General features: G+C 36.6%; 1 protein-coding gene across 1 annotated transcript in view; it reads left to right on the top strand.

Annotated features, from left to right (window-relative positions):
• Nucleotides 1-8694, top strand: part of DSG4 (desmoglein 4) — a 43182-nt gene extending 34488 nt beyond the window's left edge. Inside the window, exons 11-14 of the mRNA XM_044682894.1 lie at nt 132-339; nt 544-607; nt 3372-3589; nt 7930-8694. Of these exons, the coding sequence (XP_044538829.1) occupies nt 132-339; nt 544-607; nt 3372-3589; nt 7930-8694 (1255 nt within the window). The remainder of the gene's footprint in view (nt 1-131; nt 340-543; nt 608-3371; nt 3590-7929) is intronic.
• Nucleotides 8695-17685: the final 8991 nt, after the last annotated feature.

Below are 17685 nucleotides of genomic sequence, written 5' to 3'. Positions count from 1 at the left end.
CTCTCTCTCTCTCTCTCTCTCTCTCTCTCTCTCTCTCTCTCTCTCTCTCTCTCTCTCTCTCTCTCTCTCTCTCCATACATGGGGGTTTTTTACATTTTACATCTTTACCTGCATCCTTATTTTTTTTTTAGTATGATGCTAGACCCTGGAATTTACAGATTTTTTTTTGTTAACTATCCATCATCCCTTTCTCTGCCAGTAATGCCACTCCTGTTGCTCCTGTGCTGCTGCAAACGAAAGGCACCAGCAGGCTTGGGAACTCGCTTTGCTCCTGTGCCTGAGGGGGGTGAAGGAGTGATGCAGTCATGGGGCATAGAAGGAGCCCATCCTGAAGACAGAGTGAGTTTCAATCTATTTAACTTCACATATGTGGAAATGGAAAACTGGGACATTTGGATCCTCATGGCAATTTTTCAGCTCACAAAAAAAAAAAAAATGAAGAGGAAAAATAATGAGGCAATGTTGTGGAGGGAGAAGGTGTATCAAAGTGTTTATTTTTTTTAAAAAAAACTAACATTTGGGGGATGTTTTTGTTCCTTTCAGGATGTCTCCAATATTTGTGTACCAATAACAGCTTCCAACACACAGGATCGCATAGACTCCTCTGGTTAGTACATGTTAAGCTTTGTTGTTTTTTTTGAAGTGTAAAAGGCTTAATCAGGAGATTATGTAACCATAGATCTAGAACAGGAAAGGGATCTCAGAGGCCATTCGGTCCAAATTCATGATTCTACAGATAAAAAACTGAGGTCTAGAAAGTTTAAGTGATTTTCTGAAAGTCACGCAGATACTATGTGAAAGAATCAGGATTTGAACCACTAGACTATGAACTCTTTGTGGGCAGGGGCTGTCTTTTGCCTCTTTTTGTATCACTAGCATTTAGCAGAGTGCCTGGCACTAAGAAGCACTTAATAAATTTTTATTGATTGAGTGAATAGAACAAGGAGATAGAGCTGGGGCATGTATGCTTTGTTTTTTGTTGTTGTTTTAAAAAAAACTCTTAACCTTCTGTCTTAGACTCAATATTGTATATTAGTTCTAAGGCAGAAGAGTGGTAAGGGCTAGGCAATGAGATTGAGTGACTTGCCCAGGGTCACATAGCTAGGAAAGGTCTGAGGCCATTTTTGAACAAAGGACCTCCCGTTTCTGGGCCTGGCTCTCAATCCACTGAGCCATCCAGCTGCCCCCTGTGCTTTGGTTTTATTCAGAGGGACATATGTTCTACCATATCAGAAAATCCCTACAATCATACCTATTCAGAAGTAATCTATATAAATTCATAAGGAAGTTCCCATTTATCGTTGCCTATATATCACAGACTAGAGTCACGAAAATTATTCTAAGTTTGGTATGTTCATTTTTCTTTCAATCAACAAACATTTATTAGAAACTTTGTATATGCTAGGCACTTTGCTAAGAACTAGAGATACAAAGAAAGGTTTTTAAAAAATAGTCCTTTTCCTTAAAGAGCTCAAATTCCCATGAATACCCCTCCAAAAGAAGGGCAGTTAGGTGTTGCAATAGATGGAGTAACAGACCTGAAGTCAATAAGACTAGAGTTCAAATTCATCTTCAGTTATTTACTAGCTGAATGACCCCTGGACACATCACCCAACTCTGTTTGCCTCAGTTTCCTCATCTGTAGAATGAGCTGGAGAAGGAAATGGCAAATCATTCCAGAATCTTTGTCAAGAAAAACCCCAAATGGGGTCACAAAGAGTCGGATATGACTGAAATAATCAAACAACAACCAAAAAATGTACATATAAGTTGGGCACATCACAATGGAAACAGAAGAGAATCCCTAAGGATAGTGACAGGCAAACTTTTTAAAGAGGGGGCCAAAGGAAATGCTCATCCCTCAGTCTGTTTCTAAGTCAACTCTTTCAAAGTTTCATTGTATTGCATCCCATTCATTGTATTCGTCAGATTAGGAATAATGTCCCCAGCTGGATAAAATGTTTCAGGGGCCTGCATCTGGCCCGAAGGCTGTAGTTTGCCCATCACTGCCTAAGGAAAAGACACTTCTTGGTAGAAAATAAGGGTAGTATTTTGACAACATCAAAAGGAGATGAACAGGGGGCTCTTTCTAATAAAGAATTTACAAGTTCTCAGACTAACACATAGATCCATCATGCCAGCCACATGCATGCCAAGGACTCCTTAGAAAACCCACTCAGGCTAATGGGGACTATTAGGAAAGATAAGGGTGATTCCATAGCTCCAAAATAAACACATTTGTCTATATGATCCTCAAAATTGGGAACTAGTCTAAAACTGCCCTCCTTAAAATTCTAAAAATAGTGCCCTCAAGAGAAAAGCTATAGTTCTAAGGATGCCCATGGAAAGCAAGCTACTTACTCCATCACTGGGGCAAAGGAGATCTGTGGAAGTTCCTAGAAAGCATCCAAAGACTCACAATTTTTATTTGTTCTGGTCAATACCCACATAGATTTTTAAACTAACCTCTCAAACAGGCAGGGAAGCTCAATAAGCTCACAAGGAGAAGCAGCAGAACCTCTATCCCAACCACTGCTCACTACCTCACTCCTTTAGACCAAGAGAGAATTTAAGGGTACAAGCAGATGTAGATACAAGCTGAATTACTTCAATGTTCTAATATGAATTAGAGGCACATTTGGTCTCTATGACCAGGGATCCCTAAGAAGACGTGGGATAATAGCAGCACATATATGGAGCTAGAAAAGATATTAGAAATCATTAAGTCCAACATTCTCATTTCACAGATAAGGAAACTAAATTTCAGATAAGTTAAGTAACTTATCCTATGTCACACAGTAAGTAGCAGGGGTGTCAATTCAAATCAGATATAGAACCACAGATATAGAATAATAAGGGACCTCAAAGTCATCATCATCATCATCACCAAAGCTAACATTTATATGATACTTTTGTGTCGGGCACTATGCTAAATAACTACTTACAAAAATCATCTCATTTGATCCTCACAACAACTTTGGGAAGTATGTGCTATTATTATCCTCATTTTTATAGATGAGGAAACTGAAGCAAACTGGTTAAGTGACTTGGCTGCCTATTTGATTTTTCCATACAACAGAACTTTCTCAGTCAAAAGGATCAGGCATGTACTTAGATCAGTGGTTCCCAAACTTTTTTTGGCCTACCATCCCCTTTCCAGAAAAAATATTACTTAGCCCCCTGGAAATTAATTTTTTTAATTTTAATAGCAATTAATAGGAAAGATAAATGCACCTGTGGCCATCACTGCCTCCCTGGATTGCTGCAGCGCCCACCAGGGGCGGTAGCACCCACTTTGGGAATCATTGACTTAGATGATAAAGCCATCTAACTATTTCTAGTCACATAATACGGAAATATACTCTTCCCAGAAATCTATACTAATACATATGCTGGCGGAGGCACCGTTGAAGGAGGCGCTTCTGGAGTGTCTGGAGTTGAGCTGAATACTGGAGTTGGAGCAGCGCTGTGTCTTGGGGCTGGAGGGCTTGCAGGAGCAGTGAAAAGACGGGGTTCCACCATAGGAACTCTGAGAGAATATGCAGAAACAGGCGTGAATATGGCTTTCTTGGACAGCTACTTCTCTGAGGTAAACCCTTCACAAACACAAGAATGGGGGTTCATAAGTGGTGGTCTATCCTGCTTGATCTGGGATCTTTTTGTGTGTCTCTCTGATAACCATGATGCACAATTTGGTAAAAACTCTGTAAGAAAGCTCTTCACTAGATACAACACAGCTTGAGTTACACTGAGGTTCTAAATCATGTCCTCTACTGTGAGAGTTTAATAAAACTCTCATTATAATAAAGAAAAACTGTTTTAAATGCTCACCATCCCTGGGAACGCCAACATTCCTATAATCAAATGAGATAAGCAAACTAGCATTTGTGACTACCATGGACCAACACTGTGCTAAATACTGAGGATACAAAGAAAAAAGCCAGAAATCAGTCCCTGCACTCAAGGAGCTCACACTAATACATATATATATAATGTGTGTGTTTTGATACAAATATAATAGCCAACATTTATGTAGCACTTTAAAGTTTACAAAGAGTTTTATAAATATTATCTTATTTTATCCTCACAACAACCCTAGAAGGTAGATTCTGTAATTTTTCCCATTTAGCAGATGAGGAAACTGAAGCAGAGTTTAAGTCACTTGCCCAGGATCACCCAGGCCAGTCAATGTTTGAGGCTGGATTTGATGGGCAGGGTCTTCCTGATGCCAGGCTCAGCCCTCTATTCACTACCACCTGAATCCCTCTATAAATCCAAGCTATTCTTATAAGGTTCTATTTATTACTTTTTATTCAACTGATGCCAAGAGTAGTCAAGAAACTATAATAATCATTCCATTTCATCCTCTTTCCAGTTTTTCCTCTTTTTCACTCCAAATAGCTACAATATCCCTCTTCCCACTCATGCCAGCTTGGAGTTTTCTACTTTTTTTCCCCTATCTGTCTTCTAGTACAGGGAGACCTGAAGGACCCTAACAAAGGCTGAGATGCTAACCCAAAAGAGGAGGAAAGTGTAGAATTTAGAAAGTGATAGCTTACAGTAGAACTCAAGAAATCAGTTCATAAGCAAAAACAGGCTCAAATCTTCAATTAAAACAGTGCTGGGGGGTTAGAGAAGGAAAAAGCCAAGATGAAGTAGAGGGAGAGGAGAAAAGAAAAAATCAGGGCAAGGAAGAAAATGATATGAGGGCACATGGGAATCTCATTGTAAACTTGGGTCTACAAAAATGCAGTGTTTATCTCAGTAGCCAACATGATAACACAGTATTCTCCAAGAAGGAGAGTGAAGGATAACGAGTGAGAATGATTAAACAGGACTCAAGAGATTCCATAAAAGACTAGCTGTCTGCCCTGGGGTATTATGCCTGATCTTCATCTTCTCAGTCTATAAAAAGGGGATAAATACCAGTCCCAGGACCACCTCATCCATTTTGTGAGTATAAACAAGATAATAAGCATGTGCTCTGCTTGGAGCTCCTGAGACAAAAATTTCATATAAATTCAAGGTATCATCATCATTATTATTTCTCCCGAGCAGGTAGTTTAACCAGCTTCTTATGCCTGGAGAGAAACTGTGAAGGTGTTTTTTGCAATATTTTTTTTAACTTTTCACTCATTGGTCTAGGAAGCCATTTATCTGGCCATTGTTGCACACTGTCCAAGTCTAACTTCTGAGAAATCACAGGGATTTATAGAGGATCAATTCAACAAACACATACTTAATATGTTGTATGGAACTGTTTCATGAAGTGATTCTCTTTTCATCTAGCCCCTCCTGGCCTTGAATACCATGCTGAGCTTAATCTCACTGAATAAAACAAACACAATGAGGATTTAATGGGAATTTGGTAACACTCATTTTTGGTGGGGGTGAGGTGAGGTGGAATTTCTAGTTCAATACAACCATGCAAATTCATAAAAAATGACTTAATTAAGACTATAGCTGTCAACAGTAACCCTAAAAATATAAATACACAAGGAATTCTGCGGGATGATTGAATTAATTTATAATTACTAATATTAGGCCATGTAAGGAGGGAGAGATGGAGAAAGACAAAGACAAACAGCAAGAGAGGGAGAGGGACAGTTATATCTAGAGATAAATACAAAGGCAACAAGAGAGAGCAAAAGTTATAGAGACAAAGACAGAAAAAAACTACATGTAACCAAACCTCTGCTGGACTCTGCTGGAAAGAGAGGCTTCAAGACAAAGTTCTGTGGGCATCCCATTCCTATGTCCCTTCCATTCCTTCAAGTCTAGTCAGGTCACTTATTCTCTCTTTTTTAAATCTTTGTGGCCTGCTTCCCTATTTCTTCAAGAGTAAGAAACAAAGTCATAACTCTTTCTGAGATCTATGCTAAATTTGAGAGTCAGTTGTGGGGTGTCTTCCCTTTTTAAGGGACAAATCCGTTTTGAAACAAGGCCATGCCTTGTTAACAGGAAAATGTGACCTTCGTCCAGTTACATAATCCATTGCTACCACCTTTTATAAAGATTATTCTGGTTAAAACTGGTGGAAATGCAAGTATACTTACTGGTGTCTAATAATAATTTTAACCTTAGAAGTTTCTGACATATGTTCAAAAAATATCAAACTAGATTAAAATCTGGCTAACTCCTAATTTAGATTTTCTATCACTGCCAGTAAATCATTTCCTGGAAAAATCCTTCTCTTTTTCAAATAAGACATTTGAACTAATGTCCTTGCTCAGTTTGCTTTTGCAAGCCAAGGTCAATAGAAGTAAAGTTAGATAGTTCATAGTTTGAATAATGTCAAGAAATGTAAATGGAGAGGAGATACGCAGAATCACAAAACTAGATGCAACCTTAGAGAACATAGAGTTCAATCTTCTTGCTTTGGAGATAAGGAAAGTAGAACCAAGAGACTTTGAAGTGTTTTAGAACAATTTAAATGCCCAAATGTTAGAAGAACAGAGACTAGAATACAGTGCCCAGAATCCCACTCTAATGTTCGTTCTATGTCATAGCATTGCTTCCAAAAGAAAAGATTAAATATTTGTGATGTTAGTAAAAAAGAACCCTGCTCTCACCCTAGCCAATCATTACATTAAGCTAATATCATATCATTAAACAGCAAATAATTCATACTGAGTTTCTTTTAATTAGGGTGACCTGTTTAATTAGAAGCTCATTTCAACTCAGATTCCAATTTGCCTCTGTGTTCTATTATTCATGGGAATGGATAAAAGGAAGGGAAGAATTAATCTGGCCTATGTAATTTATGACCATGAATACTCTTGCAGAATCTGGCTGATAATATCCACTAAACTGGGCAATTAGAAGTGGAGTTAGCTGCCAGCACTGTGAGGATTCATCAGGGAATGCCATCACTAAGCAGTAGTTTGGCAATATAATTGAAATTATATTTAGCACGAAATCCTCAGTGTTCTGCTAAAAGAGGGATTGCCCCTGAAGTTTATCCTTTGTTCCAGTGAGTGTTTTTCAAAATGAAAAAAATCATAAAGGACCTCATTTTTTTCCTATTTCCTAATGCCTTTATTTTGAACCTAACCTATCAGAGGTGATAACTGGTTTAGAAAACCTGTGATCACCTATTGTCTTTTCTGAAAAACCTCATCCCCAAATGCTCAATCAACTCTAGGAATATTTTGAGGTAGGCTTAAGAATTGTCTTAGCCACCCTCCTACATCCCCAAGCAATATTTCTCCTCATTTTCCTAAAATTCCATACCCTCTAGATATCTATTCTGTATGCTAAGCCAAGGAACCGTGTTCTTTCAGCTCCTTGTGACTATGAGAAAGTTAACTGCCACACCATCCCAGGGATATTCACACTTGAATTTAGGGCAGAAAAGCCTAGAGAAACCTAAGGAATTACTTAAATTTTATTATTTATTTTATTATTAGGAATTATCTTAAATTTTAGACAACTAAATATATCTGTGGGTCTGTGAGCCTTTATGACCCACCTAAATACTGCCATGGAGGTGATCATCAACTTTCCTATTAGTAATTCTAGTCTTATACATGGTGATTTAGGTCCCAGAATTTGGTAGTTAAATATTCTTACCAAAAGTACCCTGTCTCTGTTTCATTTCTTCACTGAGGAAAAGGTCAAATATTTTAAGCTTCTCAGAAAATATATTGATCATGTTCATTTGTTTCAGTTATACAAGGGGACAAATCCCAAAAAGTCAGGATTTTGCTTCTAAGTAGAATAGGGAAATAATCATTAAAATCATTTCCAACACATTCATAAAATGTTCATGCAAATACAACGCACCAAAATGAAAGGCCACGGTCTTCATTGTTTCTCAGTCCATCATTCCACTGGACAAAAAACATGGCAGATGCATCAATGTTTATATTGTTTGGTATTTTAAGGAGGAGAAATAGTTCTAACTCCCCGTCTTTGCTCTACCTTTAGAAAGCCTATGCTTATGCAGATGAAGATGAATGTCGACCCGCAAATGACTGCCTTCTTATCTACGACCATGAAGGAATGGGGTCCCCTGTGGGTTCCATCGGCTGCTGCAGCTGGATCGTCGATGACCTGGATGACAGCTACTTGGAAACGTTGGGGCCAAAGTTTAGGACTCTAGCTGAAATCTGCTTAGACACGGAAATTGAACCTTTTCCATCTCCTCACCAGGCCTGGATACCAATCACTACTGATCTTCCCCTCCTTGGAACAAATTACATCGTTAATGAATCTTCGGCAATGTCTCTCACCGAGGCTGGCTTCCAGGCAGAAATGGCAATGCCTGAGCCCATGATTCACGGGGACATTATAGTGACCGAGTCATATAGTACTTCTGACCAATGTGTCCAACCCACTACCATTATTTTTGAACCTCAATTGGTTCCCAATGTCTTGGTTACAGAAACAGTGATGGCTCCTGCCTATGCCGTCCAAGGAAACATATGTGTGCCCGCCGAGTTAGCCAACACACATAATGTGATCTATGCTGAAAGAGTAGTGCCGAGCCCAGGGATGACCGCCATGAGTAACAGCAGTATGACTGGTGGTTGCATGGCTCCTGGGATGAGTGGCAGTGGGATGGTAGGCCCCGAAATTCAAATGGCCCAAATGGTAAGTCCAGACGTTCACGTCTGCCAGACCATGGGGTCCCCGATGACATCCCGACGTAGAGTAACCCAGCACAGTACTGTCCAGTACTTCCAGCAATAAGGCCCTTCCAGATCACAGTCTCGGTAATATTAACAACACATTCATAAATATCAAAGTTAACTGTCACAATATTTAATTATTATACTTTTCACTTATCAGTGAACACTCCAAGTTCACGCTTCCTCTGTCGAGGCAGAGTTGGGCTAAACATTTTGAGTGAAGATTTCTTCTTCATGATTTTTAATGGAGCAGCAGAAGTGTGTTAAAGGTTCATTGTGTTCTTTAGCACAATGCCTAGAAACTTAGTCCTAAAACAGAAAATTGCTAAAGCCATCGAGTCTCCCAAACAGGTTATGAAAATGCTCTGTCTTGATGCTTGAATTTGGCAGCTAGTAATGACCCTATTCTATACTGACCTGCCATCTTACTCTGGGCCTCTAGAAAGGAAATTGCACTAGAGATGTTCTTCTTTAGAATGAATTTGAATATTGAACAGTCACACTTGGTTCATGAAAACTGTACATTTCAAGAAAGGGGAAAGGAGAGTGAATCTCCTCCTCAAAGAGATCATTTGAGACTAGATTTCCCCTTCAAGGATTTTTCTCAAGAGCTGAAGTAGGTAGGATAAGCTTAATATAATCTGGGAAAAGGAACTTTATTGCTGAATGTATCAATAGTAAAGGTTCATTGCATGGAATAACATATAGAAACCATTCAACATGGATGAAATTTAATTTAATTGTACCTATCATTATCTATAAATCAACCCAAAACAGCAAAAGCAACCAAAAGAACCAAAATAACTCATTTATAAGTATGAAGTAGAATAAGTTCTTGGAGAAATATTTGTCTCCTTCACCACAAGGACTTTTTATCCCCATATTTAACAAATTTAATTAATTAAAAGCAGAAACAGATTGAAGTTAGGTCTATGCCTTGGGATCTGAAAATTAGGTTGAATTAAATAAGGGGGAAGCTGAGTAGCTCACTGGATTGGGAGTCAGGCCTAGAAATGGGAGGTCCTGGGTTCAAATCTGGCCTCAGACACCTCCCAGCTGTGTGACCCTGGGCAAGTCACTTTAACCTCCATTGCCTACCCTTACCACTCTTCTGCCTTAGAACTAATACACAGTATTGATTCTAAGATGAAAGGTAACAGTTTAAAAAATATATATATATACATATGTATGTATATATATATTTTTTTATCAAATACTTAGAAATCTTTCAGGCATGAAAACTGAAGCAATATGGCCATGTTCACAATAAGCAGGGGAAAAAATCCCTTTTGTACTATTATTAATTAATGCTTCCGTTCCTAACCTTGTCATTCATGTTGAATGCCAGCCAATTTCTGTCTGTGTGAAAACAACTGAGGGGTGGGGTGGGGGGGTGGGGGAGGGAAGAAAAGGATTAACAGGGTAGTTTTATTTTAATTCTGTAAAATATGTAAACTATATAGTAGTAACTAGCACGCGCAGTCAAACTAAGTTGTAAATATAATAAAATTATTTCCAGGCCTTGCCTCCTTTTTGATTGTAATGACCAAGAGATTTTCACATTTCTACTCTTTCTTTATTGACAAAAGGACCTTAAAGATCATTTAACCCAACACCTTCATCTTGAAAAAGAAGCACAGAAAAGTTAATAATAGTTGTCTATTGCTTTTTAGTTTATGAAATTCTTTGGCCATCATTATCTCTCTTGTAGGCTGGCATAGTAGGAGTCAGGAGACCAAAGTTTGACTGCTGCCTCTGCCAATTTGCAGTTTTATGACCTTGGGAAAGTCAATTAGCCTCAGTTTCCTTGTCTGTAAAACATTGATAGTAGTACTTATACTGTCTACTTCACAATAGAAGTGCAGTAGTTTTAATCCATAAAATACTACATAAAACTGAATTATTAGTAGTAATAGTAATAATAATCCAAGGGCACGTATCATTAGCTCCATTTTATGGATGAGGAAACTAATATGGAGAAAGTAAATGATTTGGCCAAAGGCTCAAAGCTAGTGAGTGATAAAGGAGACTGGAGAACAGACCATATAAATAGATGTTCAATACTTTTTTGAGCTTTTCCTCTTGTCATTAGCTCCATTTTACAGATGAAGAAACTGATATGGAGAAAGTAAGTAATTTGGCCAAAGGCTCAAAGTTAGTGAATGACTGGAAAACAGACCATATAAATAGATGTTCAGTACTTTTTTGAGCTTTTCCTTTTTTGTCATGTTGTCTTCATTGGTTAATTGGTCAAACATCTATTTAGCTACAAAATTTACACTTAATAGAAAAACCAGTTCTCTCTTTGATACAAAACCCACTGCTATTTCCACTAGGTTATCTTTCTTAAGAGTTAAAAGATTCACATTTGAATTGTTACTTGCAGTCTAGTATTAATTCATATAATCTGAAGAACCATTTAGCATCTCTTCATAAAGGTAGGTTTCTGAGGTCTGTGTATAAATTAACTAAGCAATATATCACCTAAAAATTCTTTATAATTGATTATCTTTTTCCAAACCATCTCTGCCATCTGATGCTTTCTACACCTTCCTTATTTACATTTTTCATCACTATGCCTTATGGCACATTCCTCTATTTTACAATTTAACAACAATCTCTTTTCACAATCTGTTAGAGCCAAGCTATTTTTCTTTTTTAAAAAATGTTTTATTATTTCCTTTTGCTTTTACATTACAGATATTTTCCCTTAACTCTTCCCTCTCTCATAGAAATTTTTCCTGTACTTACTCCAGAAATAATTAAGCAAAGCCAAATAACACAGCATTCACATCTCTTTATATGCTATAATACATATCCATATTCTGCACCAAGCTTGGTAGTAGGAAGATATGAGTTCAAATGCTGCATCCAACATATTCTAGTTTGTGGTGAATCATTTAAGCTCTCTGAGATTATCCTTATCCATAAAATGAAAATAACAATGACTATATAGCCTAACTCAAGGGATTGTTGTAAGGTTAACATGACTAATCTGTGTAAGGTGCTATAGAAAAAGCAGATGTCATTACAACAAGAAATTGGGGCTCTATTATTATTATCTTATTTCTAGGTGCAGAATAACAAAACTGTCACATAGAAAAGCTAATCACTTTTAAAAGAGAATTTCAGAACAATCAAATCTAGTTCATTTTGGGTAGCATTTCTAGTTTAGAGGATAGACTCAGGGACTAGACATCTGATTTCATGAATTTAAGAATTGCTTAGGTGAATTTAGGTTGCAACTTCTCTGCAATTTACAGGTCCCCCTCCCAAGAGATGCAATGGATAGAGCCTAGACCAGGAATCAAGATCTTAGTTCCTAGCTCTTTGACTCTAGGCAAGTCACTTCATCTTTTTCTAAATTTCCTCATATGTAAAATAAGGATAATACTAGCACCTACCTCCCAGGGTTGTTGTGAAGATCAAATTAGGTAATATTTGTAAAGTATTTTTGTAAACTTTAACATGCTATATAAATATTGGATTGATATTTTAATAGTTAAAAGAGAGTTTTGATGGGACACAAAGCCAGTATGTGTTAATGGCTAATGTGAACATAGGTCTTCCTGGCTCCACTCTGAACACTGCATGATCAACCCTAACCCTCTACCAAAATTTTAGCTATATGCACCATTAAAAAGTCATAGATGATAAGAAATATAGCTACTGACTTTCAATATTGTAAGCATTGTATGGCATGATTAGGCACAATTCCTTCCCACCAGATTTAAACTCTAAGTAGAATATATTATTAATTTGATGAAATGACTAATACAGAAAAATGTTTTACATGATAATACATGTAAAATCTATATCAGATTGCTTGCCATCACACAGAGTGGGGAAGACAGAGAGGCAGTATCAAAGGAAGGGAGAGAATTTGGAACTCAAAATTCTTTTAAAAGAAAGTTATTTTTTTACATGTAATAAGAGAAAAATAAAATACTACCTAAAAATTATTAATTGGATGATATAATATTGGAGTATCCATTAAAGACTGAAAGGTCAGTCTGGCAAAAATCCTTTTAGCAAACATCTGGCCCCAGAATGGATTTCTAAGCCTCAGACACCACAGTGGTTAGGGTAAGATTACTGAATTTGCCTTCTATATTACAAAATGCTTTCTTACTAAGGTGCTGTATAAAACTTACCATTTGGGAAATCACTTTTTTTCAACTTTTTTTTTGAGTTGCAAATTCTCTCCCCTCCCTCTTGTCTCTACTTCCTGTACTCCCTGAGATAGCAAGGAACCTGATATGAATTTTTTTTTAACTCTTACCTTCTGTCTTAGCGTATTTGTTCTAAGACAGAAGAGTGGAAAGGGCTAGATGATTGGGGGTTAAGTGATTGGATAATATACAAAATGAAAACTAAATATCATCCAAAGTAAAAAAAAACAGAGCTGGGGAGTGTCTGAATTCAGATTTGAACCCAAGTCCTCTGGATTCCAGGTCTGGTGCTCCATAAATTGTGCTACCTAACTTCCCCTGATCTATATAGACTTTATGTTTGCAATCATGTAAAACATTTTTTCCAGTTAGTCATTTTGTGAGTAGGTACAAATTGGAAGTCAGTGCAACTTCAGTGGTATGAGAATAATTACACAAAGAATCACACATTAGAAGCAGCTTAGAAACCATCTACTTTAATCCAAATCTAAATAGAAATCCTCTTTACACCTGAAGTCTTCCTCTGGGTGGAAACTCACTGCTTCCCAATTCCTCTTTAGGACAGGTCTAATAGTTAGAAAATCTTTTCTCATATCTCAACATATAATTTCCCTCTATATAACTTCCTCTTGTTCTATCCTCTAGAACAAAGAAAAAAGATTAATCTTTTTCTATCTGAAAGACATCAAAATAGTAAAGAAAACTATTACATGCCCTGTGTACGCTTTCTCATGAATCTTCTCTTCTCCAAGCTAAATATCTAATTCTTTCAACTATATAGCTTTATTTCATGTCCTGTCCATTAGTCACCCTCATCTGGGAACATTCTAATTTGTCAAAATCCTTCTTAAATGTAGTATCTAGAACAAAATACCATAAAAATTGTCCTTGACAATTTACATAAAATGAGCTTGCAGTCCACTCAAACCTCTACATTTTTTTTCCTTTGGAGCTCTTGTCTAGCTTCACCTTTTCCACACTATACTTATATAGTTGATTTTAAGACAAGCACAAAATCACAGAATTTAAGATTTGAAAAAATTTACATTTAGTAGCTATATGACCTTGACAAGTTACTCCTCTCAGCCTCAGGGGCTTAGTTAGAAGAGCTCCTGAATAAGGTTTAATGTCTATTTATAGACTTTCCCATCTTTGATTGGGTTCTCCCAGAAGATATGGTATGTGTTGTATGTTTTCCAATTTAATTTAATCCAGTTTTTTATCTAGTATTACGTAGCTGACCATTATGACCCATGATTTTTTTTCCATTTCCCTTAGTTCCTTAAGATAATTAAAATGAATAATGCCAATTTTTTTCAAACTGTCTCAATACTTTTGTCATTTCCTTTTTCTTTTTCATTATAGTACCAGTGAAGGTTTCAAAAAGAATGATTTGAATGTAACTAATCTTTAATAACTTAAATGAACAATTTATATGTATTTAATAGTATTGCTTAATATAGTTGGGAAGAGACTTTTCCTGAAGTTCTATTTAACTCATGGGTCAAAATATGGACTACCCCATGCCCACTTGTATTTGATCTGTCTGGATTTGTTTCCTTGAGTGAGTAAAGTATCTGCATAAATATATATATATATGTATATATATACCACATATACATATATATAGTTGAGGAGAGCTGATCAGGAGATTCTGTTCAATTAATTTCATATCCCCTCCTTAGACCATCTGATTAAATTATAGAAGATAAGAGACATGTAGGAAAAGCCAAGGTGTTATTTTAAAAGAAATATAAAGAGAAAATAAGATGTTAAGTTTTTAAACAAAGTACAAATATGTATCTATACATAGATGTTATCTTTCTATGGTAACCAGTCATTAAATGGTCAAAGGCCATTGTCACCTTTGGCCCTTTAAAGGCAAAAAATGATCTCTAAGGAGTCATTTAAACAGTATAAGTAATTTGTGACTTGGGAAAGAATAAGTTCCAGTTATAAGGAGACAGGCTGCATAAAAGACAGTCTGAGGAGACATTTCATCTCAAGGGAACAGTAAAAGGGCATCACAAGAAGAAAAAAGGCATCTATGTCCTACAATATAGGAATTATGATTTGCCTTGGCCTCATGTATTATCTAGACATGTTATTGTTATTCTTAGTTAGCATTTGTATAGTGATTTAAGGTTTGCGAAGATCTTTACAAATATCATTTCATTTTATCCTCATAACAAGCCTAGAGGCAGGTGCTATAATTATCCCCATTTTATGGATGAGCAAATTGAAATAAAGAGAGATTAAATGCCCATGGTTACACAGCCAGTAAGTATCTGAGGCTGGATTTGACCTTGAGTCTTCTGGACTCTAAATCCAATCCTCTCTACCCAAGCCATCTAGCTGCCCCTACTACTGTAGTGTGTGCATCCCTATTATATTCTACATATTCTTGTAGGAAAGCACCCTTCTGACTTACAGGTGGAATATTTTGTTACTATTGGTCATGATGTTGTAATTGTGCCCCCTGGCTGACTATTAATGGTACATGCATTGGTGGGGGCTCATAAACTACAATTTTATCTATATAGATCCATAGGGTACATGGAACTTAGGGAAAACATCCTCTGAGGAATTCAAGCTTTGAATGTTAAGTTAGAGGACATGCTGCAAAGGGGACGCTATCTTAATAACAATATCACATATCTATAGTGCTTTGAGTTTTACATAGGACTTTACCATAAGAAGTTCATGATGTAGAGAATGCAAAATTGGGCTAAAAAATATCAGAGCCAGGATTCAAACTTAGTCTACTAATCCTAAGGCCACTTTTCATTCTACTATATATCTTCATATCTAGGCCCCAGAAAGTGGAAGAAAAAGAATAGATGGCACTTTTATAGTGCTTTAAGATTTACAAAGCACTTTACAAATATTATCTCATTTTATTCTCACACAATCCTAAAAGTTAGGTACTATTATTTTTCCCCATTTTACTGAAGAGGAAACTGAAAAAGACACTGGTTAAGGGAATTTCCTAAGATCACCCATTTAGAAGGATATGCAGCAGCATTTAAACTCAAGTCTTCCTGATTGTGCAGGTCCAAAGCTCTGTCCATTCTGTTTATCTTGCTCATTTTGGTGACAGAACTCTCAGAACCTACACTGGACAGTTGGGACAAAGCTTCCTTAAGTACTGGTGGGGCACAGGGTCACTACTGATCCTGAAAACTCATGGTCAGAATTAATTTCCATGGAGAAATCTCTAACAATCCAGGACTCACCCCTTCCAATCTTCCATTACTGCTTCATAACCCTTGGCTTTTCCTTTGATCCTTGCCTCTCATCATGGGCATCATTCAGCCTCAGTTTCTGGATATGTAAAGTGTAGCTAATTGGTACAGTGGATAGAATGCCAAGTCTGGAGTAAAGAAGATTCCTATTCATGAGTTCAAAATTGGTCTCAGACATTTACTGGCTGGATCACCCTGGACAAGTCACTTAACCCTATTTGCTTTGTTTTTCTCATTTGTAAAATGAGCTACTGAAGGAAATAGCAGACCATTCCTGTGTCTTTGTCAAGAAAACCCCAAATGGGGTCAAGAAGAGTCAGACGTGACTGAAACAAATGAACAACAACAAAATGGGGGTAATTCTGCCTCTAGTACTTTCCTCATAGTACTGTTGTAGAACTGAAATAATATAAAGTATTTAAAATGCTTTATAAACTTGTTTTATATAAATATCAATTATGATAATAAGAATGATTTCTAGCATCTCTCCTTTTCTTCCTTCCAGCTTTCTCACCACCCAATTTCCCCAAAAGAAATATGTAACAGAGACCTTCAAACTTAGTCATCCCCAGCCTAAATCTTTTCATCCTAAAAAGTTAAAGTTACAAATTCTTAAATGAGTTTTTTCTTACAAATTCTTTCTTCATCCTCCAGGTAAAACATGCAATTCTACTTTTTAAAAAAAACTTACTTTCTTTCTTAAAATCGATACTAAGTATTGGTTCCAAGGCAGAAAAGAAGTAAAAGTTTGGAGGGAGTAAGTGGCTTGCCCAGGGTCACACAGCTAAGAAGTGTATGAAGCTTCAACTTAATTGCTATTAAACAAAGAAGAAGAATTCACTTAGAGGAAGAAAGAAAAAACTCACCTTCTTTATATGCACTTGATACTTTATCTTCTATAAATCTACTTTTCTAATTTGCATTCTTTAATTTAATGAGATGTTAGTTCTCCTAATTTAATGAAAAAACATTGGTTCTATCCATTTAAAAATACTTATTTCTGAAACTATACTAAAGTTTTCAACCTTATTTTTCTTCCCTGATCCCAGCTTTTCATCAATCATAACCTTCAAACGCCTGATTATCTCTTGAACAATTAAATTTGTGATTTCATTCATTGGATGATAGTATTGACAACTAGAAGGAGTCTTAGAAATCATCTAGTTCTTTGTTTTACTGCAGAAAGAGCCCTTGCTCTGGAGTCAGAGGACTAGCATTTAAATCCCAAATCTTATATTTACTAGTTTTGTGACCTTTGGCAAATCAGTTCATCTCTTTGGACCTCAGTTTCCTCATCTATAAATTGAGGGGGTTGGAGTAGATGGCCTCTGAGGTCCCTTCCAACTCTAGATCTAGTGTCCCTACCAGGCAGACAAAAACTGAGTGAAAGATGAGTCCTGAACATTTAAAATTGTTTCAAGTCCTTATTAAAATCAAAATTATATTGAAGGAGCAATGCAATGATCCAGGACAACACCAAGGAACTTATGAGAAAGAATGCTATAAACACAGAAGAAACATATGGTTGATCACATGGTTCGATGGGGACATGATTGGGGTTTTGGCATTAAAAGTTGCAAATATGAATAATATGTAAATAGGTTTTGAACAATGATACATGTATAGCCCAGTGAA

The sequence above is a fragment of the Gracilinanus agilis genome, chromosome 1 (genome assembly GCF_016433145.1).
Source record: "Gracilinanus agilis isolate LMUSP501 chromosome 1, AgileGrace, whole genome shotgun sequence".
Taxonomy (NCBI): Eukaryota; Metazoa; Chordata; class Mammalia; order Didelphimorphia; family Didelphidae; genus Gracilinanus; species Gracilinanus agilis.
Note: the sequence above shows the minus strand (reverse complement) of the source record. Positions and strands in the feature narration are given on the sequence as shown.